Here is a 27,718-nt window from a genome sequence, read left to right on the forward strand (position 1 = left end):
GAGGGCCCTGTCCCCAGCTTGGCTGCACTGAAGGGTCTCCACTGACCCAGGAAGAAGCCAGCACCTCTGCTTTAACGCCAGAAGACACCTGTTCTCCCACCTACCCTGTGTTCATCTGGTGCTCGCAGGGCCCACCTCTGCCTAGGAGGAGAGGCTGGAAGTGGGAAGGGGTCTTCATCAGGCTGGGGCCAGGAAGGGGGGGAAGGAAGCTGCTCCTTTCTCCCTGTTACTCCACTGAGGCCTGCCCATCCAGTTTATTTCCACTCTTTAAAATACATGGGGGCCCACCAGCAGCGATGCAGGAATTCCTGCCCTGGCCCTCCAGTGGTCTCAGCCCCAAGTGGAAACATTTGGGACAGGAGAACAAAGGAGGAAAATCTACCATAAGTGGAAACAGGGCAGTATTTGGCCATCGCCCAGACAGGGCTTGGAGAGTTTATTCCAGAAGGTGGCTGAGGGCAGGGTCAGGAGGGGGGCTTCTCAGGGCAGGCCTCAGACACTGCTGGAAGGGCCACGGTGGAACCTGTGAGGCCAGTGTCAAGACCTGTATCCCCCAGGCCTGAGTGCGTCCCTCCCATGCGGGGACCCTAGACCACCCAACCTTGAAGTACCTGGCCACAACCCTTCCTCCTGGGAAAGTGCGCACCTCAACAGTCTTGAAGATGACTCCTGAGACCCTCTTCTGGTGACTGGGCCTTCTCCCCCACAACAGACTTTGGTTCCTTACTGGAAAGGATTGGGATGCACCTGCTGTCTCCTCACCCCAGTGTAGGCCCTGGCTCCTCAAAAATCTGCAGTGAGCTGTCAGGAACCTGGGTCATCAGATCACCATCTCAACATCAGTCATTTCTCTTCTTGAGAGGTTACAGGGCTGTGGACACTAGTCTTCATTCAACCCACTCCAAACAGTGTCCAGGGAGGAAAACCACCATGGGAGTCAGCCTTTGACTTAGTCCTCTAAGATTCCACAGCCACACATTGTCAAAGCCTCCTTGTCACTTTCATGCAGGAAAGGAAGCTGGGGGTGGGTTGAGTCACTGTACAGCCCAGTGCCTTGCAGGCAGCTTGTCACCTCAGCATTCAGGAAGCAACTCTGGGCTGCAGCTAAAGCCCAGGCCCCAACATTGCAATACTGCAGCATCTTGAGAGTAAAACAGAGGTTTCCCTTGGGCTTGAATCACCTCCCAGGACCACAGAGCCTTGTCCATGGAGGTACTACTGAGGTCAGTTTAGCTTTTAACTGGAGCAAACATCACCCAATCTCAAATTTATCAAACTCCATCTCGAGACAGAATTGGACCACAACCAAACTCCCTGAATCTAAGCTGATGAGCCTTGCTTCTGTAACTCCCTCAGCATGGCCTGTGTCTTCTCAGGCTCCCCATGAGCCCGTGAGTGCCAGAGTCCTTGGGGCTCTGCCCTCAGCATTCACCTCCCACTGAAGCCTTCCTGTGCCTCGGTTGCATTTGACAAACTATCAACACCGCAGTTTTCCTGCACCTCCTGCTGCCTCCCGGGCACCTAGGCAACAGATGGCAGAGGGGCTCCAGTTTTGTGACTGTCGGGTGTGAGTGACCTCAAGGGTGCAGAAAGGGAACTCAAAGGGAGACAGCCTGAGGAGTCTCTCTTGTGCAGGGGGGCCGGTTCTGTTAAGAGGCCTCTATGGAGTAACACAGGAATAATACCACTTCCTTCCTGACAGGCACTGGGCTACATGTTCTGTGATGGTATTTCATTTCGTCCTCCCAATGGTCCAATTAGATCCTAGTTTCCCTCTTTTACCGAAAAGGAAACTGAGACTCAGAGAAGTAATTTGCCCTCTAATTCCACAACCACAGTAACCATACTCTAAGCGCCAAGGCCGTGTCTTAGGTCGGTCCCACCGAAACTAGAGCTTTTGAATGTGAAGCCCTTAAGGGGAATCGAGAAGTTGCACAGATGGTTTGAGGGGTTGGAGGAGAAACTGAAGAGGTCCTGGAGAAAGCTAAGGAGGTCTACGAGCCCCGTGGACACGTAAGGGTCTAAGTGGAGTCGAACGGCAGGAGGTGAAGTGACGGCAGCCCAGAACTTCGGCCCGCAAAGCGCAGCCGGAAGCGCCTTGACTGGGGCGGACACTGGACCTTTACCTCCTGCGCAGGGCATCCTGGGAGGTGTAGTCCTAGTCCTATACTCGGTGCATTCCCCCCTCCCTACTTACCAAACCCAGCATGCAGCACTCCCTGGGGCCCGAGGCTCGGCCCTCTTTAGTAGCGCTGATGGGTGGGAAGGTCCCAGAAGTCTGTGGCCGCTGGAAGGCGCCAGGCGGGGCTGCTGTTGGCCGCCAACCTGTACACTACAACTCCCGGATTCCCTCGCGCGCAGAGCACCGCCCCAAACTTTTGGCCTGGCGGCGCCGCACCGCCCTGTGGGAACAGTAGTCCAGGCGCGCGATTCACAGCGCCGCGTGCGCCCTGGGCGCACCGTAGCCGCGGGGCCCTGGCCGGGCGCTACGCTACGGAGGCAGCGTAGGTTGGGCGCCCAACGCGGACCGGTCCAGCCGGGTCTGGGGCGTTCGGCGGCTCCTGCACTCAGTGCCGGAGGCCGGTGGGGCAGCGAGGCTAGTGGCAGAAGTTGTAGGTCGGTTGGCAGGGGCGAGCGGGCCGGGGGCCGGGCCGCCCAGGCCGCACGGACAGAGGAGGCGCCGCCGGGTTGCGGAGGTGAGTCCCGCCAGCCGGGGTGGGGGCGCGGCCTGGACCCTCGCCAGAGCCCGGGCCTCGCAGGCAGCGCCCCTCAGCGCCAGGGCTGCCAGCCTTGGAACCAGGGTCAGTTTCTTGCCTCACTGGCGCCTCCTGGGCATTGACCGAGCCCTCACTGGGCTGGGTGCGCTGCTTAGAGAGGGGAGCCGGCGGGGACCGGGTCATCTGAATCACTGGGAGACCAGCCCCAGGATGCTGCGAACACTGGCGGCGGCCTCAGCTTCTGCCTGCCCTTGAGTGTCCTTATCTTCCGGGCAGCGTCCTGGTTTGGCTGCTTTAGGGGACGTGTCCCGTAGTGCCTGCAGCAGGACCCACTGGAGGACCTGGGGGCAACTTCATGGAATGGGGGTGCGCGGGTGCGCCCTGTGTGTGCCCACTGGCCACCCTAACACTTCCTCTTCCCTGTTCCTCTCTGGGCTGGCGCTAGAGCAACACAGGGAAGTTACAGGGGATTTATTCCTGAGAATATTTGCGGGGGTAACCCGGTTTTTCCTGTTGGCCACCAAGGAGCCTTTCTGGTCCAGAGGAGAGAAGCTTTGTTGTGTGGTGGCATAGCTCTAACTGGGTGGCCCTTGGAGACTCTTGAATGCACAGGACTTTGTAACTAGACTGCAGGCAACAGGATCTCTGCGAGACCAGGTAGGGAGTCTGGGGTCCTGCAGCCTAGAGTCCTGGCATCCTGTGGGGAAAACAGACTCAGGTTGATGCTGAGTTGGGTTTGAGCTCCTCCCAAGAGCCCCTTCTTTGGGAATCCCTTGAGTCCTCTCTCCGTCCAGGTTTGGAGTCCTGTGAGTGTCACTTAGGTGTGGCAAGAGATTATCTCCAGCCTCTAGAGGCTGATTGACGTGGTGGGGTAATTCCATTCTTCCTCTGAATGACTCTCTCAAATATGAAGAGAGATAGTGTTTCCCGGCCCAAGTCTTGGAAGGAGAGCCTCAGAGGGACGGGGACCTGGATCCCAGCTCTGTGGCCTGGCCGATGCTCGTGCAGGAAGCCCATGCAGCCTGGCCTTGGGAATGGGCACACTTTACTTCCTCCCAGGTCGTCCTGCCCCCAGGAGTAGCACTCCTCTTCTCCCCCTTCCCTTTTGCTTCTGAAAATTTCTGGAGCTGCTTTTCCTGAGCAGATAGACCCATGACCTCATGACCTTCCAAGAAACAGGTTTAAGCCCTGCTGGGCCCAAGGCTTAGTAGGTGCGTGGCTTTAGGCGGGGACCTATGATCTTTGATATTGTATCTGCTCTGAGTGACCACCCCCTCCCCCTGCCAGACCTGGGCTCTGAGAGCAGGAGTGACCAGGTCTGCTAATCCTGCAACACATAGGACCTTCCTCCACTCCCGATCATGCAGAGTCCCTGTGTCCTTCACCAGAGAGACAGGACAGTGGTAACATTCGCTAAAGCGTCGTAGTGCTTAGGCCCTGCGCTCTCCAGGCCCCTGTCTCGTAGGCTACACTCTGGTAAGCCCCATTTTACTGAGAAGCAGTTCCAAAAGTGATCCAAAAGCTATATGTCATTTATGGGCCCCAGGGGATCAGTGAAGAGCCTGATGGGGCCGACTACCCACAGTCGTGGCCTTTGGGGACAGAGCAGCCACTGGTCCAGCCTCAGGCATGCTGCGCACCCCTCTAGCAGCTGTTCCACACCCTGCTCTCTGGCTTTTCTGGAGTTTGGGGGACCTTCTGCGGCTGTGTCCCCACCTCCCTGGTGGTTGAGCTGGGGGATGTGCCTGGACTGTGCTGCAAGGTATCAGGCAGAAAGCAGGTCGGTAGCTGCTATTGGGAATTGTAGCGTGTATCTGTATCCAGAGGGAGGCAGTCGTTACAGCTTCCTGCTCCACCTGTGTCGTCACAGCCCAAACCTGAAGAAGAGAGACCTCCTCCTCAAGCCCACTTACATCCACATTTTTTCAGAAGAGTTGCCCTTTGGAATTAAATTCACACAGGCAGAATTTAATTCTGCACCTGCCTGGTGCCGCCCTCCTGCCATATCACAGGAAAGGCAGCACATCCTGGAGCCCCTGTCTTTCCAGAGATTCCCACCCCCCCCCCTGCCAATGCCTTCCTCTCAAGTGAGCTGAAGGCTCGAGTGCCCATCTCCCCATGAGATGATTTGAACTGGCGGGTGCTTGCAGGGCTGCCCGGGCCAGGGCTGCTCTTGCCACCACTTGGCAAGCAGAAATGTAGACAGAAATGCCAAAAACAAGAGTGCTTGTCTGGTACCTTCTCTTTTCCTATTAAAAATAGTATTCAGCCCTGGCTGATGTGGCTCAGTGGATTGAGTGCTGGCCTGAGAACCAAAGGGTCACTGGTTCAATACCCAGTCAGGGCACATGCCTGGGTTGCGGGCCAGGTCCCCAGCAGGGGTCAAACGAGAGGCAACCATACATTGATGTTTCTTTCTCTCTGTCTCTTCTCCTCTGTCTAAAGTAAATAAGTAACATCTTTTTAAAAAATAGTATTCAACATCTAATATTGAACTTTTGAACTAGAAACTGAAACCCTAAGAGTGTCTGTGTTTCTCTGGTAGTACTGTATGAAAAACAATTGCCTTTTTTCACTGCACACAACTGAGGTGTATACGGCTTCAGACACGAGAGGACCACAGTCGCCCCACTCACCTCGGAGGCAGCCCCAGGACCCTGTGCGATTGTCCTCCATCCTCCTCACTTGTGCTTTCGACTTTGAGAGGCCCATCTCCGTCCACCCCAGAAAGCAGGTGCCTCAGAAAGTTGAGTGAATCCAACCCACCAGCTGCTGGTTCGCCACAGTGAGTGGGGTCAGTGGTGTCTCAGAGGGGCTCAGAGTGGGCCCAGGAAATAGGGGCAGGCTGCACGGTGAGGAGCCCTGACTTTTGTTCTACAGCCGCTGGCCAGAACCTTCAGGAACCAAACCACTTGCCGTACAGAGAAGTCCAGAAGCACCGAGAATGGTGTCTGCCGTGTAGCGTATCTGGACAGCGGACCCCAGTCAGGTGGACGAGTGTTTGGGGCGGGTGTGTTTCTTCCCGAGTTTGCTGATGGGAAGTGGTTATACTCCTGGAGCCCACAGCTGTGGTCCCTGGACCTGGCTTTTGGGTGGGCACTCACCATAATTCTCAGCAGAACCTCTTCAGTCTGCTTCTCAGAGGTCAGCAGTGTCATGACATTTGTTACTGGCAGTGGCAGGCCCTGCAGGCAGGGAGTGGCCAGCCTTGGTGTTTGCCCAAGGACAGTGGTGAGTGAGCGGGGGAGGCTGCAGCAAGGTGGGCACCAGGGCCCTCACGCCACACCTAGGGAGACCAGGAGGGGGCATGAGTGCAAAGGCACCCAGCCTGCAGCATCGGTTGGAGGTGAGAGTGGCCAAATGGTGCTAGGACCCTCGGGTTCAGGTGAATCTTGGGCGTTGCCTGGCTGCTTGCCCAGAGCCCTGCCCCACCTGGAGACCTTTCCCTGGCAGCCCCCGCTGTGAGCAGAGCCAGCTAAGGGAGGCCCTTTCCACTGCAGCCTTGGGATTTCGAACAGGTCCCCTGCCACCCTGGTCGGCCCAGGGACAGTTGGGGGCTTGGGCTCAGCAGTGAGGAGCTGGCTGAGCCAAGTTGATCCCCTGGGGCTTCAGGCCTCTTCTGGGTGAGGGACAGGCGTAGCTTCAAAAGGAATGCAGTCCCCAGGCTGCCTCCCACAGAGTATTCTCAGAGCAACTGGGGGCAGTTCTTTGTCCAGGCTCTTGTGCCTGGCAGTGGGGCAGCCCTCCATGCGCCCCCCGCCGTCTGCGGGTGAGGGCACAGCCCGGCACAAGGGCCACATAGTCACTGGGCCTGGACCACTAAGCCTGGGGGCATGTCCTCTGGGTGGCCGTGCTGTTGGTGGACTCGCTGTGCCACTGACACAGGCGCGGGAGGGGGCTCAGGGGTGTCCACAGTAGGGGCGAGTCCCTTCCTGGGCACTGTGGGTTAGTTGGGGCTATGGGACCAGCGGCAGAGCAGTGGGGCTGGAGTGCGGTGTGGCCCCCTCTCTCTGCAGGGGCACCAGCGCCTCTCCGTAGAACCCTTGGTTCACAGAACCCCCAGTTCACAGAACCCCCAAGATCTACTGCCCAGGCCCCTGCCCTGAGAAAGCCTGGTTCTCATGGCCTTGGCAAGCGTGTGTGTCTGAGGCCCGGGGTCATGGTCCCGTCATTCTGGGGAGCAGCACAAGGCAGGCAGATGTTGCTGGCCCTGTCTGCCGTCCCTTTGGTGTCCCCAAGGGCCCACCCCTGACTCCGTGCCCTGTTGTCCTCCCACCTGTAGGGGAGCTGTTGGTGTGGGTGCACTGCCGACCCATGAGGAAGGTGGCGACAGGAGAATGCCGTCCTGGGAGGTCAAAGTCTGGGCCCTCCATGGGGTGGGGCTCTCTCCAGGGTGGGGTCCCAGCCTGGTTTCCGGTCTCCGGTAGGGATGGGAGGGGCTGCCCTCACTTGGGCTGGAGCTTCCCACCCTCAGGTTTCGCCCAGGTGGCAGCCTTCCTCAGGCTGTGGGGCCCTGCTGACAGGCTCCCAGCTTCACGTCTGGTGGGTGTGATGGTGGGGTGTGGTGGGTGGCCATGAGCACCCTGGGCACAGAGAACAATGCTCTATAAAAGCTTGGTGTCCCCTGGGCGGGCCACTTGCCCTCTGTCCCTTTCCTGGGTCCCCATCCTGGCGCTGATTCCATTGTCCCGTCAGGTTGTTGCAGTTAGTGAAGGACCATCATTACAGGGTGGGGCAGTGGGTCTTGATAAGCTTAACAGGGCTTGTGTCACACAGGCTGACCTGTGGGGCACAGACAGGGAGCCCCCACAGCGAGAGGTGGGGCAAACCCCAGTCCCCCCCCCCCACTGGGATCTGGGTGTGGCCCACCCTTCCCCCTCTGTGGCCTCCATGGCTGCAGGCTTCTGGTGTCTGCTCACCCCTGTCCCTGGGCCAGGTAAACTCACTTGGCGGGAGCACAGGGAAGTGCCCCCTTTCCTGTCCCGCACAGGTTGAAGGCCCACAGAGCACTGGGAACAGGTGAGCTGGGGTGAGGGATGGCGGGGTGTCCTGCTGGGATCCAGCTGCCATGACTGAGGTGTACTCATGCAGGGGCCTGTAGAGATTGTCGTCCTCACCTGGCTTTGTGTGCTCATCACTCGGGGGTGGTCCCGGCTCTTCTCTCAGAGGGCCATGCTAGGCACACGCCCCGCACCCGGGCTGGCGGACAGCAACACCCTGCCCCCGGGGGCGGCGGCAGCCCCACCTTTGTGCTTCTGAGGCCAGATCTAGGTCACTGCCCCACTTAGATCCAGGGCAGTGGTTCCCAAACAGGCTCAGGAAGAGCCAGCCGGGGCTCGGGGACTGTGGGGCCGCTGCTCATCCTGAGGCGCCATGTCTTGGGATCCTGCCCTTTCGCACAGTCCAGGAGCTGGTGCTGTCGTCTGCTCTCTGGCTTCTTCCTGGAGACCTGTTGTGCATGATGTTAAGACACAGTAGCCGGAAAATGACCACCAGGTTTCCTGAGCGTTGCCATACCCAGTGCCTCAAATGGGCCTGCGGCGCAGCAGGGCCCTGATGGGCGTTTGCCGGATGGATTAGAGGGTGTGCAAAGGGTTAGATGAATGGCTGTAGGCTCTTGCAGGGCTGGCAGAAGGTCTCACCTGGGATGAGAGGAGCAGCAGGTTCTACAGGAGAAGAAGGTTGTACAAGGCTTGTCACCCTGGGGTTCCATCACAAAGGACAGTACCTCCAGCTGGTGTTTGTAAAAGCTTCCATCCTCAGTTGTTCTGAGGAGGAATCAGGATGGAGCATGACTGGCCCACCCTACCCTGGCAGGGCTTCCCACATGTCACCCCATGCAGGTGGGACCCTCAGGTGGGCTGGGGGCAGCAGAGTCCGCACTGCTTGATGGCCCGGCCAAGCCTTGCCCAGCCAGGGTGGTCCTTCATGGGGCCTCATTCCCAGGGCCAAGATGGGGTGCGGGGGTGTTGGAGTGCTGTCACCCCTGGAAGTCCCCGGAGAGGCCCTTCTGGAGCCAGCCGCTCCCTGGGATCTCCGCCCTCCCAAGCCACCAGTCTTCTCTGTCCCTTCTGGTGAACCCCCGACAAGGGCCTGTGCGGCCCCTGCCTTCCCCGGGGGGCCCAGGGCCATGTCCTCACTCTGCACCGCGGCTGGCTCTCCCTTTGGCACTGCCCGAATCAGGTGCATGTGGTGGCCCTGACCTGGCTGCAAGTGGCACTGTGTGCCCTGTCCGCCGCGCCTGGTGCTGGGGCTCTCGGGCCAGGCTTCCCCATCCGCCCAGTCCTCTTGTCTGGGTAGAAACAGGCAAACTTCGCCTGGGACAGAACGGCCCTGGGCCCAGTCGGGAACACTTCCGCTCCATGGGTGCCGCTACTGAGCGCGGCTCCAGTTCGAGCCCTCAACTTTCTTCACTGGCTGCTCCCCCCACTGCCATTCACCTGTTCAAGATTTAGCCTTGAAAGGGGCCCTGGGCCCTTCTCCCAAAGGGGCTTGTGTGAAGTGAGGTTTAAAAGTCTGGGGGGCTGTTATTCCGATGTCTGACGTGCAGTCACGGGGGAGGCAGGTGTCTCCAGTGACCCAGGCTGGCGTGAAACCTCTGTGGGGTTGCTCTGTGCGCTGGGCACCACAGCTGCATGCACGTAGACCTCCTGTTGTGCCTTCCTGAGCACGCTCTGTTAGCAGCCCTACCAGCATGTGTGGCTGCTGACCCCAGAGTGTGGTCCAGCCACTCGGAGGGTGAGCATGGACCACAGTAGAGTCCAAAGTCCTTGACCCACATGGTTTCACCTGGTCCCGTGCTGACGTGGTAACATTCTGGGTGTGAAAAATTCCATGGGGCATATTGCTGGGTTCCCATAGCCTGTCTATTGTGCCCCTCTTATGTGGCTGTTGGTGGACTGGAAACAAACCCCGCGGCTCGTGTGGTGCCCCCACTGGACTGTGTTCCTGGAGGCCAGAGCTGGCAGACAGTCTTTCAGTGGCCAGGTGGGGACAGTGTCAGCTTTTCTGGCTACCACAGGGTCTGTGCCCCATTGCTCAGCTCTGACTGCTCTGTGGCAAGGGCCTGGGTGTCAGGTGACTTGTGGGACCACCAGGCCAGTCAGGGCTGGTGTTTCTCTGTCCCATCCATGTCCCCTCCCAGCAACATCATTGCTGCAGGGGCCCCAGGCTTCTGCTGTCCCAGATCCCATGGCCCTTGGCTCCTGCGGTTTCCAGAGCGATGTCTTTGCAGCTGCTCCCTCTCACCCAGGGAGCCCCACACAGCCCCGCCTTCTACCCGTGGCCCCGCCCAGCCTGCCTGTGCTGCGAGGACAGTCCCCCAGCTCCACCCAGCCCCTGGCTCCCATCACCTTGGGACTAAGTTGGGAGCTGGGAGAAGGGTATCCAGTGGACCCAGGGGTCGGAGGCTGGAAAGCCAGGCAGATGCCCACCTTGGCCCAGAGGCTGGCTGGGTGGGGGAGGGAAGGGAAGAGGGCATCTTCCCTAACCTGACTGGGACTTGGCTCGTTCAGAATGAGGTGTCCCCTCTGTCTCAGGGTGGATGCTCCTGGGTGGGCTGTGTTTCATTCCTCCTCTTGGCCAGTGGATGTGGGAGCCTCCCCGTGAGTGCAGGTGGTCTCTCTCCCACAAGAGGCCTCCTGGGTACCACCCATCTCTTGGCCCCTGAGGTTTCTCTGGGTCAGGAAGGCCTCAGACGGGCAGGTTGGCAGACAGCACTGTGCGGGCCTTTGCCAGGCTTTGCCGGCTGTGCCAGCTCCTCTCTGCTCACTTCCCTGTTTTTCCTTTTCCATTAGTTAAACATCCCCTTGATTCTTCTCTCCACGATAAAGCAAAATTGTGTCATTTCTCACTGAAGACAACTGTCTCTGAAGGCCAGTGCCTGGTGGCACCATCATCCTTCCCCTGTGGGCCGCCGATGGGCTGGTGTGGGTTTTCAAGAGCAGAGAACGGGCACAGTTCTGTCGCTGTGCGGGCCTCGGCCCTGTGGGGACCTCTGCTGTAGAGGTTCTGGGGTGGGTGCTGCCGGACGCCTGCTGCTGGGGTGGGCGCAGGTCCCCAGTCCTGCTCTGTGGCTGTCCCCTTCCTGCCGCACGGCTGCTTGCACTGGGGAACCCCAGAGCTCCCGGGGCTTTGTTCCTGTGAATCATGCTGTTTCTTCTTTCTCTTTATTCTCTCTCTCTGTTTATTTTTGTTGTGTGACTTTGACTAGCCCAGCAGCCCTGTCTCCTGTGAGGGAGCTCCCCTCCCTCTGTGCTCTGGCCACATGTGACCAGCCCCGGCTCTCAGTGTGGCCACCGTAACGGGGGCCATGGGGAGCTCCGCTTCCTCGCTGGCCGCTGAGACTGAGTCGGACCATGGCTTCCCCACGGGGCCGCCCTTCCCAGGGCCCCCGGCAGCACCCAGCTGTTGTAGGAGCGGCCCTGGGGGGCCTGTCTGGGGCGCTGCCCTGGTTACCCCACAGCACCAGACCCGGGCCCAAAGGTAAGAAAGCTGGGCGGGCCCCAAGGGTTGGGAGTACTGCTCCGTCAGGGTGCCTCTCTTTGGCAAAGGGGCTTGCAGAGAAATGGGGTCCCTGTTTCTTAGGGTCCTGTGGCAGCTCACATTCCCTCAGTGGCATGAGACCCGAGAGGCCCTGGCGTTGCTCCACGCTTGGCGAAGCAGGTCTGGGAGACCAGTCCTCTCTCGTGCGCTGCGCATGTCTTGGTCTGGTGCTCGTGAAGCAGCAGCTTCTGCAGCTTTCAGCCTTGCGGGTGGGGAGCCTGCCAGCCTCGGGTGTGAGTGGCACTGGCTTGTGCTGAGAATGCTGGCTTGTTTCCTGTGGGATATGGGGGACACCCCTGTCTGTGTAACGCCCCAGCTCTAACATGGCTGCTGGCCAGGCCGTGGGGTGCTGTGAGGCCCCAGGGGTAGGCCGCCACATGCCAGCTCCCTGTAATCAAGGCTGGGCTCAGCCCAGGTTTCTCAGCCCGGGCTATCCATTGCATCCCCTGGAGAGCCTCCCCTCAAGGGCGCTGCAGAGGCTGATGCAAGGGCAAGTCGAGCTGTGATGTCCCACCTCGGCCCTGACGCCCCTGCTTTCACTCCGTCCTGTGGCCTTGCTGCAGGCGGGGTGCCCAGTGCTCAGCATACACTCAGGGTTCCACAGACCTTGGGGCAGAGTTGTGGGTAGCCCTGCTCTTTTGGGGTGCCTAGGCCTTGGTTCAGTGGGTAACAGACATCTTCCCTCTCTCAAAAGCACATCCTGGGCTCTCCTGCCAGGCGGGCAGCAGGCAGGAGTGGGCCCAGCCCCCTGGGATGCCAGTGCAGCTGCGGCCTGAGTCCCTAGTAGAAGAGGCACCTGGGAGGGTGCCAGAGGGTTTAGCACAGTTGAATGGGAGAGTCTTGGAGGTCTTATAAGATCCCCTGGTGGGCAGGAGTCCGGAGCTCGAGGTCCAGGTCCGGGGGGTGTGCCAGGAGGCGGGACTGGGAGGGAGCAGTGGGGGTTGGGGACGAGGTAGAGTAGATTATTAGAGTGTCTCCTTGTTGCCGGCGGACGACGTTTCTGCGTCCCAGCTTACTGAGCTGTCACTTATGTGCTGTCAGATTCACCCCTCACAAGGATACGGTTCCGTGGGTTTAGTTCATTTAAAGAGCTGTTGGGCCATCACTGCCACACAGTTGTTTAGCATCTCCATGTCCCCAAAGATCTTGCCTGTTAGCTGCCCTCCCTGTCCCCAAACTCCCCGCTTCCTGTCCACGGACTTGCCTTTTCTAGAAGTTTCACATAAGCAGGGCCCTGTGATGTGTGTCCTATGTCTGGCTTCTTTCACTGAGCACCTTGTCAGGGTCCGTCCGTGCACGGTGTTTGTCAGCACTTCGTTCCTCCCGAGGCGGCTGCATGACATTCCTTTGCCCGGGCGGGCTGCCTCTGTCAAGTGGGCGGGCTCAGGGTTGTTTCCCCTTGGTTTTTATGTTTCGTGCTTCCCTGCATATTTGTGTATACGTTTTGGGGTGGACACGTTTTCATTTCTCTCTGGTTTATTACAAGGTTATATGTAACTTTCTAAGAAACTGCTAGACTGTTTTCCCTAAGTGGCTGCGCCATTTCACATTCCCACCAGCAGGGTCGGGGCCAGCTCCAGCTTCTCCACCTCCCGGCCCTTGTTGTGGGTGTGAGGTGGTTGGTGTGTGCCGGTGGTTTGATTTGTGTTTCCCTGATGGTTGGTGATGTTGAGCATCTCTGCAGATTTCCATCTCTCCACACACATCTTTTATTTTCGTTTGTTTCCTTGGGATAAATTGCTAGGAGTAGAATTGCCGGATCCCAGGGAAGGCAGCTGGCCCCCCCTCTGAGCAGCAGCTTTACCTGCGGACCCTGCGGGGTTTGTCAGGCAGCTTCCCGTGAGGCCCTGTGAGTGCTCTGAGGGGCGCGTGTACGTAGTAGACTTTGGACCTTGACTCATGCCATTAAGCCAAGTGCCTGGTGACCTGACAGCACCATATCTTCTCCTGGTTTCCGCCAGGCCCCGCCCCTGGGCTGGTGCAGCCCGGCGGCTCCTTTCATGGCTACTGTAGTCGGGCCTCGACTTCCAGGTGGTTACCGTCTGCCCCTGGGAGCAGCGGGCAAAGACAGATTGGGAAGAAATGGTGTTAATGGTCTTAAGGAATTCACAGGCGTCCAGACCACAGATGACAAAGAATGGCAGAAGAGGTGGGCACAGCAGAAGGCAGGTGGTCCGCCACATCGTGGCTGCACTGTATGCCGCCCCTGCCAGGCCACCCTCCCCACAGGCATATGTCTGCCACAGTCTGGAGGGGCAGCTGGGAGTGTGCACAGCTCTGACAGGGGCATCAGGGCATGGAAGGGCACACGCAGAAGCCGGCAGCACAGCAGCCCCTGCCCCCCATCAGCAGGCGGCCGTCTTGGCTAGGAGCGCCCCGTTGCGGTAATGAAGCTGAGAGCGCTTGGCCACACCTCCTGTAACTCACTGCCAGGCTGGGAGCAGGAACTTCAGTGTCCCAGGAGCTGCTCATCTTAATCAATAAGTGATTGGTGGGGGCACTGGCTGCCACAAGCTCTGGGCCCTCCCTGGGGACTCGGAGACAAGGAGAATGACCCAAGGCTGGCTGAAGGTGTCCTCTAGGAGAGGCCCCCAGCACCGTCTGGAACCAGCAGGAGGTCCAGGGTCGGGCCGCCGTAGCTCGGCGCGGCACCTGCATCTACTGGCAGGCCTGTCCAGGGGCCCAGCCTCAGGCCCCGTGGCTTGACCGAGGCCCATGTGTGACAGCACTTACTACTTTCGATTCCCCTGGGGAGGTTTAAGGCCTCGCCCAGGATGGGGCTGCGCTGCCACAGCCCTGCGAACACGCGTGTCCTGGGGCCTTCATGGTGAGCCCCAAAGGCAGCCCCATAACCGCCCCCCTTTTGTGAATTAGAACTGAGTGTTAGCGACTTGCAGACGATGAGGATAGAACAGGTGTACATTGTGGGATTTTTCTGGACAGTTGCCTGCATTTTTCACCTAACGTGGCCTTTCTGTTTTAAGGAGTAACTCAGGCTGTTTTCCACAAGCAGCCAGTTTTCTCCCCAGAAGCAATTGCTTCTGTGTCCTGGAGCACAGGTGACAGCCTCTGAGTGAGTGTCCAGGAACTTGGGGACATTGTGTGTTGAGGGTCTGGTTTGACTCCAGATTCCCCACTTTCCCTTCCCAGCTTTGCCTGGTGGCCTGGCCTTACCTGTGGACACTCCGGGATTTCTGGTCTCCAGGCCTCGCTGAGCGTCCGCTGGGCCGTCACCGCATTTCAGAGACTGGAGAAGCTGCTCCCCTCTGCTTAGCTGTCACTGACCCCTGAGCCACTTCCCACCGCCTGATGGCGCTGAGATGGGTGCAGGCTGTGAAGTGAGGGTCGTGGGGCGGCGAGGGAGCTCCGGGCCAGTCCTGCAGCTGTGCCACCACCACAGTCCCCACGGTCTCCTTCTAGCCAGAGGGGCTGCTGCTTCTGCCCAGCTCTCCTCTGGGCCCCCAGGACTAAATTTGACTTTTAGAAACTGTTTTCATTTAAACCTTTCTGAACTCCAGACAGAATCTTCCAGATTGTCCGTGTCTACAAGGGTAGCTGTGAAACCTGCCCTGGCCCCACCTCGGTGCTGGCCAGGACTGCAGACGCCTTACCTTGTGTGCAGCTGGCCCAAGGCAGGGACTGGCCAGCCGGTGGGTTATGCCGGTGAGCAGGACTTGGGTGCCTTGCCCTCTGCATCCCCACCAGCATTTGCAAGGCTGTCCTTGCTCAGTGTGCCTGGGACCAGCAGGGTCCAGGGCCCACCTTTCCTGATGGGGCAGGAGCCTTAGTCTTAGTCTTCCCTTTGGAGACCTCCCAGGCTAGGTGGGGTGCACAGGGCGAATGTGGCCATGCTCTGAGCCTGGGGTCAGGGTGGAGGTTGCCTAGGACCCGACCTGTGTATGCATGTCTGTGGGAGTACTTGGTACCCCACGCCTTGGGCCACAGGCCCTTCTCTAACGGGGAGTGGTGGGAAGCAGGGGGCCCTGGTAGTGTCCAGGCAGATTTCTCAGGCTTTATACCTCACACAGAAACCTAGGTTAAAGCTGACCTGGCCCTTGGCCACGCCCACTCTGCTGGTGCTAGGGGCCCCCTCGCACATCCCAGGGCCTATCCACTCTGGAAGGTGGCTTTACAGAGTTTGCATTGCCCAGAGTAGATTTTTTTGTTACTGAAGAGGCAAGTTGTTTTTTTTTTTCCTGAACCAAAAGGGTTTGATGTGAATATAGATAGCATTAGGATGACAAGTTTTGTACCTTGTTGTAAAGAACAGTTGATCTCTCTGCCAGCAGAGCAGCGGCGTAGGAGAGTGTGTTGTGGTGCACGGATGCCAGCTCAGGCTCAGATTAGCCCTTCAAAGGCAGGCCAATGGGCCAGCCTTGCCCTTAGCCCAGACACAAGACCCGTCTTGGGTGGGAGGAGCCATTTGGGAGCATCCCACCTGCCCTGCCCTGGGCCTGAGTGAGTGCCTTTTATCTGCTGCACCTGGGAGAAGCAGAGGCCCAGCCTTGGGGAAGTTGGGTAGGCCGGGCACCCAGGAACCCGCCCAGCAAAGGAGACTGCATTCCATCACTCCTGGAGGCCTGCAGGGTAGACTGTGGAAGGGGACACTGGGAGGGTGGGAGGTAGATGCGCTGCCTGCTCTGCACCACCAGCAAGGTCCTGGGAGCCGGGTGCAGGCCTCCTGGCTTCCACTTCCCAGTCCTTCAGTCCTTCCCGTTTTGCCCTCCATGTGCCTACCACACTGCCATGCATGCCTCAGGCCCGGCACCTTTTTGGAGTACCATGTCCTCTGGCCACACCTGGCCCGTGGCTCCTGGCTCTCCCTATGGGGTCTGTCATACCCCTAAGGTGTAGACCTGGTCTGTGTGTGAATGGCAGCAGCCCACCTACCCCCCAAGGCACAGCCAGAGGCCTCCTGGGATCAGAGCTCTGAGGGGGTGGAGCTCCTTTTGAGTGTCGGTCAGCCCTGCAACCACATGCTCTTGTTAGCTCCTTCTCCCACCTCCTTTGATCTTGCATATTCCTCCTCTGCTGGCCCCCCTCACTCTCCTGGAGCTGGGAAGCCTGCCCCAACCCCACCGCATGGGCCTACCATGGCCCCCAGCACCTCAGGATGCGGGCTGTGAAAGGAAGAGGGTTTGCATGCTGCTGCAGGACTCTGAGGCCTCCTTGCACCTCTGCTGGGCAGAATTGGGCCCGCAGTGGTCCAGGGGGCAGGTGAGTAGAGGGTGCTCAGTATCCACAGAATTCAGGCTGTGCCCCGGGCTAGCCTGTCAGCAGGGGCTGCTGAGGTACAGGAGTTGGGTCAGTCTAAGTGCCTTGGACAGCAGGGCTGTGTCCTTTGCTAGGCAGGACTATACTCACTGGGCCACAAACAATGCTAGGTTGTGTTTCATGATCAGGTATCTGTAGCCCTCAGCACGTGTTAGAATTGGCCCCTGCCCAGGGGGTTCCTGGAAATTCCAGAAGCAGACAGCCAGCCAGGCTGGGGGACCCATCAGCAGCCTCTGGATCAGGGGTGACCCCACCCATAGCATGGAGACAACTGTACGTGGTGACCTGGCCCTCCCTTCATGTACTCAGACTTTTTGTGCGTGATGAAATTCTTGTAACATAAAACTACTGGTCTCAGCCCTGGCTGGTGCAGCTCAGTGGATTGAGCACGGGCTGTGAAACAGAGAGTCGCCAGTTCAATTTCCCGGTCAGGGCACATGCCGGGGTTGTGGGCCAGGTCCCCAGTGGGGGCCACGTGAGAGGCAAGCACACATTGATGTTTCTTTCCTTCTCTTTCTCCCTCCCTTCCCCTCTCTAAAAATAAATAAATAAAATCTTTTTAAAAAACCCTCCTCATCTCAAAGTGAACAATTCAGTAGTATTAGTACATTCACAGTGTGCAGCCGTCACTTCTGTCTGGGTCTGAAACATTCTCATCGCCCCAGAAGGAGACCTCATGCCCACCGCACAAGTAACTGCTCTCCAGCCCCTGGAAACACCAGTCTTCTTTCTGCTTCTATGGATTTGCCTGTCTTGCACGTTTCAGTGAATGGAATCATAAAACATGTGGTCTTTTGTGTCTAGTGTCTTTCACTTAGCCTGTTTCAAGGTTTTTAACATGTACATCAAAACTGCGTTCTTTTTTCTGGCTGGCCCATGCAAGCCACAAAAAAAGCCACTGGTGGGCTTCTGGGGTCATCGACTCTTATGGGTGGATCTGCTGTGAACATGTGTATTTGTTAGAATACACTTTTCAGTTCTTTAAGGTAGATACCTGGAGGTGAAATTGCCGCGTCATATGGTGGGTCAGTTTAACTTTTTGAGGACCTGCCAGACTGTTTTCCAAAGCAGCTGTCCTATTATTTTGCATTCCCACCAGCAGTGGGGAAGGGCTTTGGTCTCTCCTCGGCCGCACCAATCCTTGTTAACGTCTGCAGGTTTGGTTCTGGCTGTCCCAGTGGGTGTGAAGTGGTATCTCGTGGCAGGTTTCGATTTCCAGTTCCCTAGTAACTGGTGATGAGTATCTTTTCGGGTACTCCTTGGCCATTTATGTATCTTCTTTGTAGGAATGTCTGTTCAAATCTTTTGTGTATTTTTAAAACAGGTTGTTTCTCTTTTGTTGTTTAGCTTTAAGGGTTCTTTACATATTCTGGTTACAAGGTCCTTAACAGACATACAGTTTGCAAATATTTTCTTCCTGCAAGTTGCTAGTCCCTTTTTCTTTTCTTTTCTTTTTTTTTTTATGACATCCTTTTTTTTTTAAAACTTTCCCATGCTTTTGGAGTCATGTCAGATAATCCATTGCTAACATCCAAGGTCATGAAAATGTACCTATATTTTCTTCTAAGAGTCCTACAGTTTTGGTTCCTGCATTTAAGTCATTAGTCCATTTTCAGTGAATTTTTTAATGCAGTGTGAGGTAAGGGCCCACCTTCATTCCTTTCTGTTTATACCCAGTTGTCCCAGCACCGGCTGTTAAAAAGCACATTCACTCCCCATTGAGTGGTCTTGGCACCCTTGTCGAAAATGGCTCGACCATGTACACGAGGGTTTGTTTCCAGACTCCGTTCTGTCCTATTGGTTGTACAAAGGCCACATAGTGTGTTGTGAGAGATGTGGCTCAGTGGGTCGGGTGCCGTCCTGCAAAACCAAAGGCCGCCGGTTTGATTCCTGGTCAGGGCACATTCCTGGGTTGTGGGTCCAGTCCCTGGCTGGGGCATGTGTGAGAGGCAACCCGTTGATGTTTCTCTCCCTCTCTTTCTCTTTTAGAGAGACCCCTTCTCTCTAAGAATAAATACATAAAGCCTGTTTTAAAAAGACCAGGTACTGTAGACATGTAGTCTGTCTTTATGCCAATACCATACTGTCTTGAGTTTTTCTGTTTCAAGATTGTTTTTGCTGCTCGGGGTTTTTTGCAGTTTGATATGAATTTGATTTATTTTTTTAAAGATTTTATTTATTTATTTTTAGAGAGGGGAAGGGAAGGAGAGAAGGAGAGAAACATCAGTGTGTGGTTGCCTCTTACATGCCCCCTACTGGGGACCTGGCCCACAGCCCAGGCATGTGCCCTGACTGGGAATTGAACTGGCGACCCTTTGGTTCACACAGGCTGGTGCTCAATCCACTGAGCTACATCAGCCAGGGTGATATGACTTTTAGAATCAGTTTTTTCCATTCCTGCACCAAAAAAAACCCCCAAACCATAGGGATTTTATTGAATTACTTTGGGTAGTATTGTCATCATAACTATATTGTCTTAATTCATGGATGCAGGATGTTTTTATACATTTATTTAGGTCTTCTTTAATTTTTCCAGCAATTTTTAAAGATTTTATTTTTTATTTATTTATCTTTTAGAGGGAAGGGGAGAGGAAGAGAAACATCCATGTGTGGTTGCCTCGCGTGTGTCCCCTGCTGGGAACTGGCCTGCAACCCAGGCATGTGCCCTGACTAGGAATCGAACCATGATCCTCTGGTTCACAGGCCCTCGCTCAATCCACTGAGCTACACCAGGCCAGGACCTTTTCCAGCAGTTTTTATAACTGTCAGAGTACAAGTCTTTCGCTTCCTTAAATTTATTCCTAGGTATTTTATTATTTTGGGTGCTATTTTAAGTAGCAGGTTTTTTTGTTTTTTGTTTTTTTTTTATTAATTAATTAATTAATTATTTGAGAGGGGAAGGGAAGGAGAAAGAGAGGGAGAGAAACATCAGTGTGTGGTTGCCTCTCACATGGCCCACACTGGGGACTTGGCCCGCAACCCAGGCATATGCCCTGACTAGGATTCGAACCACAATCCTTTGGTTCACAGCCCACGCTCAATCCACTGAGCTACACCAGCCAGGTTAAATAGTGTTGTTTTTTTTTAACTTCCTTTTCAGATTGTTCATTGCTGGCACAGAAACAGCTGATTTTTTGGGTGTTGATCTCGTGCTGAATTTGCTTATTAGCCCTAGCTGGGTTTTTTGTAGGTTCTTGAGAGTTTGTATAGGATCATGTCATCCACAAATGGAGATACTTTTATTTCTTCATTTCCAGTTAGATGCCTTTTTACCTTTTCTGTGCCCAACTGCTCTGGCTGGCACCCAGCGCAGTGCTGGCCTGGCCTTGCTGTGCTCCCGACAGGGAAGCGTTCAGTCTCTCACAGCGGGCGCGATGCCGGCTGCAGGTGTTTGGTGGATGCCCTTTATCCTGTCAAGGAAGTTCACTCACACTCTTCACTGTGACTTATCGAAGACCACCTTCACACCAGAGCCCCATGGCCGCTAAGATGGTGTGGCTCAGCCCCGTCCCTCCCTTCCCACGGGCCCACCCCTCCAGAAAGGGTTTGAGGATAGAGCCTTGGGGTCCCTTGGAGGCTTTGGCGGACCTCTTACTCCTCAGAGTCCTCAGGCCCCTCACAGGCTGCCTTGTGGAGCTTGACGTCTGTCACAGCCCAGAAGGACACAGATCCTGCTGGCTTGATCCCCCTCATCCCAGGCAGTGACCCGGGCTCCTGTCCTCTGGGCCAGCACTGACTGGGGCCATCCCTTGCAGACACACACACTTGCCTGGGTCCATGGCCACGGTTGGAGAGTGGTCTTGTGCGCGCTGCACCTTCCTGAACCCGGCCGGCCAGCGCCAGTGCTCCATTTGTGAGGCTCCCCGGCACAAGCCTGATCTCGACCAGATCCTGCGACTGAGCGTTGAGGAGCAGAAATGGCCTTGTGCCCGATGCACATTCCGGAACTTCCTTGGCAAGGAGGCCTGTGAGGTGTGTGGCTTTGCCCCAGAGCCTGTGCCCAGCACCTCCTTGCTGCCGGTCATCAACGGGGTCCTACCCAAGCCGCCCACCATCCTGGTGGAACCCAAAGGCAGCTGCAAGGAGGAGGCAGGTCCAGCACGGACAGAGGGATTAGTGGCCATGGAGCCAGGTGGGGGGCAGCCTGAGGAGGAGGAGGAGGGGACAGCAGAACCTGGGAGTGGCTGGGCCTGCCCTCGCTGCACCCTGCACAACACACCAGCGGCCAGCTCCTGCTCTGCCTGCGGGGGCCCCCGGAAACTCTCACTGCCCAGGATCCCTCCCGAGGCCCTGGTGGTCCCCGAAGTTGTGGCCCCCGCCGGCTTCCACATCACACCTGCTCCATCCCAGCCTGGGGAAGGCAATGAAGCTGACCCTCCCTCTGCCGCTGCCGACCACGAGCCGCCCCGGATGCCACCCTTCAGCCCCTTCTCACCCACCCTGCAGAACAACCCTGTGCCTCGCAGCCGCCGTGAGGTACCTCCCCAGCTGCAGCCACCGGTGCCTGAGGCCACCCAGCCCTCCCCCACTGCTGGCTCCAAGGGGCCCCCTCAGGGCCCAGGGCGGACTTCTGCTGGGGCCTCCCGCTTGGCAGAGCTGCTTTCAGGCAAGCGACTTAGTGCTGTAGAGGAGGAGGTGGCTGAGGGCGGCACCGTGCTGCGCCGGTGCAGTTCCTGCTCTTCGCCCAGCCCCGCAAGCCTGTGTGAAGCCTGTGGCACTGCTCCGGGCAGCGATGTCATCAACCTGGCCGGTGATACTGTGCGCTACACGCCAGCGAGCCCCTCCAGCCCCGACTTTACCACCTGGTCGTGCGCCAAGTGCACACTCAAGAACCCCACGGCAGCCCCCAGGTGCACTGTGTGTGGCTGCTCCAAGCTGCATGGCTTCCAGGAGCACAGCGAGCCCCCTGCTCGTTGCCCTGACTGCAGTGCGGACAAGCCGGGCCTCTGCACCGTCCACAAGGCCAGCCGCCTCTTTCCCGAGGCACCACCTGAACGCCCAGGTCAGTGGGCCTGCCCTGCCTGCACACTGCTCAACGCACCCCGGGCTAAGCACTGTGCCGCCTGCCACACGCCCCAGCTCCTGGAAGCCCAGCGCCGGGGTGCCGCACCCCTGAGGCGCAGGGAGAGTATGCACGTGGAAAAGCGGCGGCAGACAGATGAGGGTGAGGCCAAGGCTCTCTGGGAGAACATCGTGGCCTTCTGCCGGGAGGTAAGTCCCCTCAGGAGGGTGGGCCATGCGTCAGGGCTGATGCTCCCTTCCCCAGGGGCCTTGCTCTGCATCTTTTATCCTTCCCTGCTGGCCCTTCTCCAGCCAGGGAGAGGGAGGAACCAGTGGCAAGAGAGACAGCATTCCCCTCCTTAGGTGCTGAGCCTGACACCAAATCACCCCTCACCTGAGTGTGACTGGCCCCCACTCTCTGCATCTTGCCCCCTTTTTCTCTGCTCACATGAGTCTACAACCCCATAGTCTGTGGTCCTGACCCCTCCAGATGTGATTTCCCATAGACATTGAAGCCGCAGGGAGGTAGGGATACAGGCGGAGGCTTCACTGCCAGCAGGCAAGCCTGGTGCTTCCTACAGCTGTGCAGACCCAGCCAAAACTCGGGGTTGGGAAACCCTCTCATGCTCTTGCCCAAGGACGTGTGGGAGGCCTGAGCCCAGGTCATTATCACCCTCAGGTCAACTGGAGGGGCTTGTAGCCCCATCACTGCTTACAGCCCACCCTGACAGCTTGTCCAGTCTTGTGTCCTGCCTTCCCCCACCCAGCCAGGTCCCCTCACCTTTGGTGTGCTGGGCCATGGGTTAGGCACAGGGCTGCCTAGGTTTTCTGTGCCTAACCCCCCCCCTCCCGTGCAGTCTCTAGGCTGGTGGGGGGGCGCTTTGCCATTTCCTTGGGGCACCGTACCTCCCACTTACCCACTGCCAGCCTGCAGTGGCCTGGTTGGCTGTGGTCCCCCGTGCCCACATAGGGTTGTGCGAGTCACACGAGGCCCCAGCTGAGTTCTCCACACTGGTCAGGGTAACTGTACACGTGCCTACCCCCTTTCCTCTGGGACTTAGGCAGCATTTTCAGGGTGTTGTCTCAGGCTGCCAGTTGGAGCAAGGTGCATCTTAGGCCCAGGGCTACCCAGCTGAGCCTGAGCGTGTATGGTTGTGGTCTCTGCAGAACAACGTGAACTTCGTGGATGACAGCTTTCCACCCGGGCCCGAGTCTGTGGGCTTTCCCGCAGGCGACAGCGTCCAGCAGCGAGTTAAGCAGTGGCTGAGGCCTCATGAGATCAACTGCTCTGTCTTCAGGGACCACAGCACCTCCTGGTCGGTGTTCCACACTCTGCAGCCCTCGGACATCCTGCAGGGGCTGCTGGGCAACTGCTGGTGAGTGTGGGGCACCCTCTCAGGCCGGGTGGCAGGCCCGTCTGCTTGTGCGCATTGAGCGTCCTCTGGCTCCACACAGGTTTCTCAGTGCTCTGGCCGTGCTGGCAGAGCGCCCCGACCTGGTCGAGCGGGTGATGGTCACACGCAGCCTGTGCGCGGAGGGCGCCTACCAGGTGCGGCTCTGCAAGGACGGCACGTGGACGACGGTGCTGGTGGATGACATGCTGCCCTGCGACGAGGCTGGCTTCCTCCTCTTCTCACAGGTGGCAGGGTGGGCGGGCACGGTTGGGCAAGGGGCGGGCACCGGAGGGCCGTGTGACTCCAGCCCCTCCCTGCAGGCCCAGCGGAAGCAGCTGTGGGTGGCCCTCATCGAGAAGGCGCTGGCCAAGCTGCACGGCTCCTACTTTGCCCTCCAGGCAGGGCGCGCCATCGAAGGCCTGGCCACGCTCACCGGTGCCCCCTGTGAGAGCCTGGCGCTGCAGGTCAGCTCCACTAACCCCCGCGAGGAGCCCGTTGACACTGACCTCATCTGGGCCAAAATGCTGAGTTCTAAGGAGGCTGGGTAAGAGGGGCGGGTGTTCTGGCGGTCAGCAGCTTTGGGAGGAGAGGAGAGACGAGGCGAGGGGACAGCCAGGCCCGGGCCTGGAGTGGTGGGAGATGCAGGGGCAAGTGCTCTCTGACGCACACCCTGTGTTTCACAAGGTGTTTCCAGTGTGGGCTGACCGCGGTTAGGAGGCCTGGCCTGCAGCCCTGTAACCTCCCACTGCTGGCTGGCGGTCCCACCTGCACAGGCCAGGGCAGCGGGCAGAATAATAGCTGATCAGCCCTCACCCGGAAGGCCTCATCCAACCTGGGCCTGTGATGACCATCAGATGCACCTGCTCGGAGCTCTGTGGTGCAAGCCCCAAGGAGGCGCCTGGTGCGAGCGGGCTGCCTTCTGAGACCCAGCCCACATTGGCCAGCGCGTCTGTGAGGGGTCCAAAACCCTAAGCCTGAGAAAGATGGATCACTGGTGCCGAGATCCCCTGCCCTCAGCTGATACTGGGCATTACTGCTGCCCCATCCCCTTAGGGGTCTGCAGCCCTGAGCTGGCAGGACCCAGGCCTACCCGACCCCCAGCCCCAAACCCTCCAAGGTCTTGGGCCACTGTATAGGGAGCAGACAGACACTTCCTGAGTTCTGTGTGTCTCTCCTGGGTCGCTGGGTTCTGCACTCCCCCACAGTCAGGAAAGAACTCCCCAGCCTCAGGGCCAACAGGGGTCTTCTGGTGAGTGAGCCCTTTTCCATGAATGAGGCCCCTGGTTACTAAGGGGCATCCATTGTTAAAGGCTCCTGGTCAGCAAGCCTCCCTGGTCAGTCAGGCCACTCTGCCTGTGCAGGTTCCTCATGGGCGCCTCTTGTGGTGGGGGCAACATGAAGGTGGACGATGCTGCCTACGAGAGCCTGGGCTTGCGCCCCCGCCATGCCTACTCCATCCTAGATGTCCGTGATGTCCAGGGCTCCAGGTAGGGGCTGGTCTGGCCGTGGGTAGCCAGGGCATGTGGATGTGTGGTGGAAGCCATGGCCCTCAGCCCCGTGGTCCGCAGGCTTCTGCGCCTCCGGAACCCATGGGGCCGCTTCTCCTGGAATGGCAGCTGGTCAGATGAGTGGCCACACTGGCCGGGGCACCTGCGTGGCGAGCTCATGCCCCATGGCAGCAGTGAAGGTGTCTTCTGGATGGAGTACAGTGACTTCATCAGGTACCTGAACTCTGCGGGAAGTGGGTGTCCGACGTCTGCCTCACAGCCACCCTGCGCTTTGGCCACCTTTGTTTGGCCCACCTGGCTTGTCGGTGCCCTTGCCCCTTTGCCCTGACCCACAGTGTGTCCTGCTTGGGAAGCCTGACCTGTCCTTCTGCAGACCTAAGGCAGGGGATGGGGGAGAAGTCAGGTTTTGCCCTTAGGACTCTGTCTTCTCTAGGTCATCCTTAGGGCCTGGGCCCCCTGGTGGTGTCCATGGGCAACGGCCAGGACCAGGGCTCCCAGGATACTGGTCCCAAGAAAGGCCCATGGCACAGAAGGGCAGAGATTGGCTCGGGGAAGGGGCTTAGGAGGTACCTGGACTCCTGTGTGGCTCCGTGTCTGGAGCTGGGTAGGGGCCGCTCAGTGGAGCATCTTCTTCCTGCTCAGGTACTTCGACTCCGTGGACATCTGCAAAGTACACTCAGACTGGCAGGAGGCACGCGTGCAGGGCTGCTTCCCCACCTCGGCCAGCGGGCCTGTGGGGGTGACAGCGCTCACCGTGCTGGAGCGTGCATCCCTGGAGTTTGCCCTCTTCCAGGAGGGCAGCAGGTGGGGGCGGCTGTGGCTATGAGGGGAGAGGCTGGGTGGGGCTAGAGCACTGGTTGGGGTGGGTGGGTGGAGCCGGGGGATGTGTCAGAGGGGTGCAGGGTGAGGCTGTGGGCCTGTGGGGCCACAGCCAACAGGTGCTGCCCATGACCCCTCCCGGGTCTGGCTGCAGGCGTGCAGACTCAGCAGACAGCCACCTCCTGGACCTCTGCGTCCTGGTGTTCCGAGCCTCCTTCGGCAGCGGTGGCCGCCTGAGCCTGGGCCGCCTGCTGGCCCACAGCAAGCGAGCTGTCAAAAAGTTTGTCAACTGTGACGTGATGCTGGAGCCTGGCGAGTACGCTGTGGTGTGCTGTGCCTTCAACCACTGGAGCCCCACCATGTTGGGTGCCCCCGCTGCTGCACAGGGTAACGCTGCCCTCCCGACCCCGACCCCTGGCCCTCCTCACCACGGCACCCCAGGCTCCCCTCACTCACACCTTCCACAGCCTCCAGCCCACGCTGCTCCCTGGAGCCACCCGGCCATGTGCTGGCTGTGTACAGCTCAAGGCTGGTCATGGTGGAGCCCGTGGAGGCCCAGCCGACCACACTGGCGGACGCCATCATCCTGCTCACAGAGAGCCGGGGGGAACGGCACGAGGTGAGGTGGGCGGGGGAAGGGGAGGGGCAGAGAGGAGGCTTCATCCCACCCACACCTGCCCTTTCTGTACCCAGGGACGTGAGGGCATGACCTGCTATTACCTGACGCATGGCTGGGCGGGGCTCATCGTGGTGGTGGAGAACCGGCACCCCAAGTCCTACCTGCACGTGCAGTGTGACTGCTCTGATAGCTTCAACGTGGTGTCCACACGCGGCAGTCTGCGCACCCAGGACAGTGTGCCGCCCCTGCACAGGTGGGCGCCGCCCCAGACCCCCGGACTCCCCGGCCTCCCCCGGCCCTCACCAGCCCCCTCCCCCAGGCAGGTCCTGGTGATCCTGTCCCAGCTCGAGGGCAACGCCGGCTTCTCCATCACCCACCGCCTGGCACATCGCAAGGCCGCCCAGGCCTTCCTCAGCGATTGGACGGCCTCCAGGGGCACCCACAGCCCCCCTCTCACGCCTGAGGTTGCTGGCCTGCACGCGCCCCGGCCATTGTGACCTCCACACCCATGCCCACCTGCCCCCGACATGCACTTTAGGAGGGAGACCCCAACAGAGGACGCTTGAAACAGAATCTCAGGGCCCCGCCCAGGGAGCTGCCAGCCGCGGACCGCAGCTTTCCTCGGACCTTTCTCCCCACCCCTCCCTCCCGTCTGGGGCCTCCTAGCTGCCAAGCAGAATACCTCCATCCCACTTCTAGCGTGAGGGGGCTATGCACCAGCCCCTCTGACTAGCCTGCCTCCAGGTCGGGTCCAGACTGCCAGGGCTGAGATGAGGCTGCCCCTTTCCCGTGGGCCTGGGGTTGCTGCCTGTGTGAGGCAGTCAAGAGCTCCATTTATAAAACCAAATTTGGGCAGGTCAGAGGCTGGGGCGCAAGGGTTAGCAGGGACCACCCTTCCCCCCTTAGGGTTAGAGGCCAGGACTCCAGAGTGAGTAGACAGGGACCACCCCTCTGTGGGGACCAGAGGTTGGGACCCTGAGATGGGTAGGGACCACCGCCTTTGAGGGTCAGAGGCCAGAATCCCAGGGTGAGCAGGGACCACGCCCTCTGTGGGGTACAAGCCTTCTCCCCGCAGCTTGCCCTAAGAGCCCATCTTCTCACCCCCTCCGCTCCCACGAGGCAAGCTGAGGTCCCTGGAGTCTCAGCAGCGTGTCCCGGAAGGCAGATGTCTGGAGTCCATGGACTGGGAACCAGGGATGGGGAGAGTCCCAGCTGCCCTCTCTGGCTACACTATGCAATTCCTGGGGCGCTGGTCAGGACTGAAGCCATGCCCCCAGGGCTGCGGGATGGGAGCTGCCGCTTGGTAAGGTGGTTCGTCCTCAGCACCACCTGACCTCTGCCAGGAGGACCAGCATCCAACAAAAATCCTTGGCCAACCCCGCCTAGGCCCACACGGCAGGGTATGGCTCCTCCCAGCCCTTCCCCTGCCTCCGAAGCCCAGGCTGCTGGGCTGCCTCCCAACTGCCCTCCCCCGTGGCTGCTCGAAGTCTTGCATCTGCCTGTGGACATCCGAGGCCCGCTTCTAGAGGCCCCCGGCCCCCCTGCCCTCCAGCCCCCAGGACGTGGGCAGCCCTGCCCACCGCCCCGCACTTCCCGTGGCATTGTAGGGTTTTTACCACTGGAGAACCACCAGGAAGCACTACACTCCCCTCTGGGCCTCCTTTATATTTGCTCCTTTTACTCTGAGCTGTTGAGTATTTTTAACCCTGTACATACAGCCGGCTCTTCCGACGCAGAGACTATTTTATCAGGTGTTCCCCGGCCTCGTAGGGCGATTCTCCATGGGCGTTTCCAGACTCAGGCTCCAATGGACCAAATGAAAACGTTTTGTTTTGTAATGAT

General features: G+C 58.7%; 1 protein-coding gene across 5 annotated transcripts; it reads left to right on the forward strand.

Moving 5' to 3' along the window:
- The first annotated feature begins 2,438 nt into the window (after positions 1–2,438).
- On the forward strand, positions 2,439–27,718 carry CAPN15 (calpain 15). Of its 5 annotated transcripts, XM_053671626.1 has the most exons (13): positions 5,308–5,502; positions 5,598–5,706; positions 20,291–21,746; positions 22,704–22,912; positions 22,992–23,175; positions 23,251–23,474; positions 24,292–24,417; positions 24,499–24,651; positions 25,081–25,242; positions 25,412–25,644; positions 25,725–25,876; positions 25,951–26,129; positions 26,196–27,718. In XM_053671626.1, the coding sequence occupies exons 3-13, from the start codon at positions 20,313–20,315 to the stop codon at positions 26,371–26,373; spliced, it is 3,234 nt and encodes a 1,077-aa protein (XP_053527601.1). In that variant the 5' UTR covers positions 5,308–5,502; positions 5,598–5,706; positions 20,291–20,312; the 3' UTR covers positions 26,374–27,718. The 5 variants fall into 5 exon arrangements, with proteins under 5 accessions (XP_037013113.2, XP_053527601.1, XP_053527602.1 ...); XM_037157218.2 differs by lacking the exons at positions 5,308–5,502; positions 5,598–5,706 and adding an exon at positions 2,439–2,696; XM_053671625.1 differs by lacking the exons at positions 5,308–5,502; positions 5,598–5,706 and adding an exon at positions 7,574–11,201 and having other exon boundaries at positions 26,200–26,293.

The sequence above is a fragment of the Artibeus jamaicensis genome, unplaced genomic scaffold, assembly GCF_021234435.1.
Source record: "Artibeus jamaicensis isolate MK-2021 breed Jamaican fruit bat unplaced genomic scaffold, CSHL_Jam_final contig_700, whole genome shotgun sequence".
NCBI classification, from domain to species: domain Eukaryota; kingdom Metazoa; phylum Chordata; class Mammalia; order Chiroptera; family Phyllostomidae; genus Artibeus; species Artibeus jamaicensis.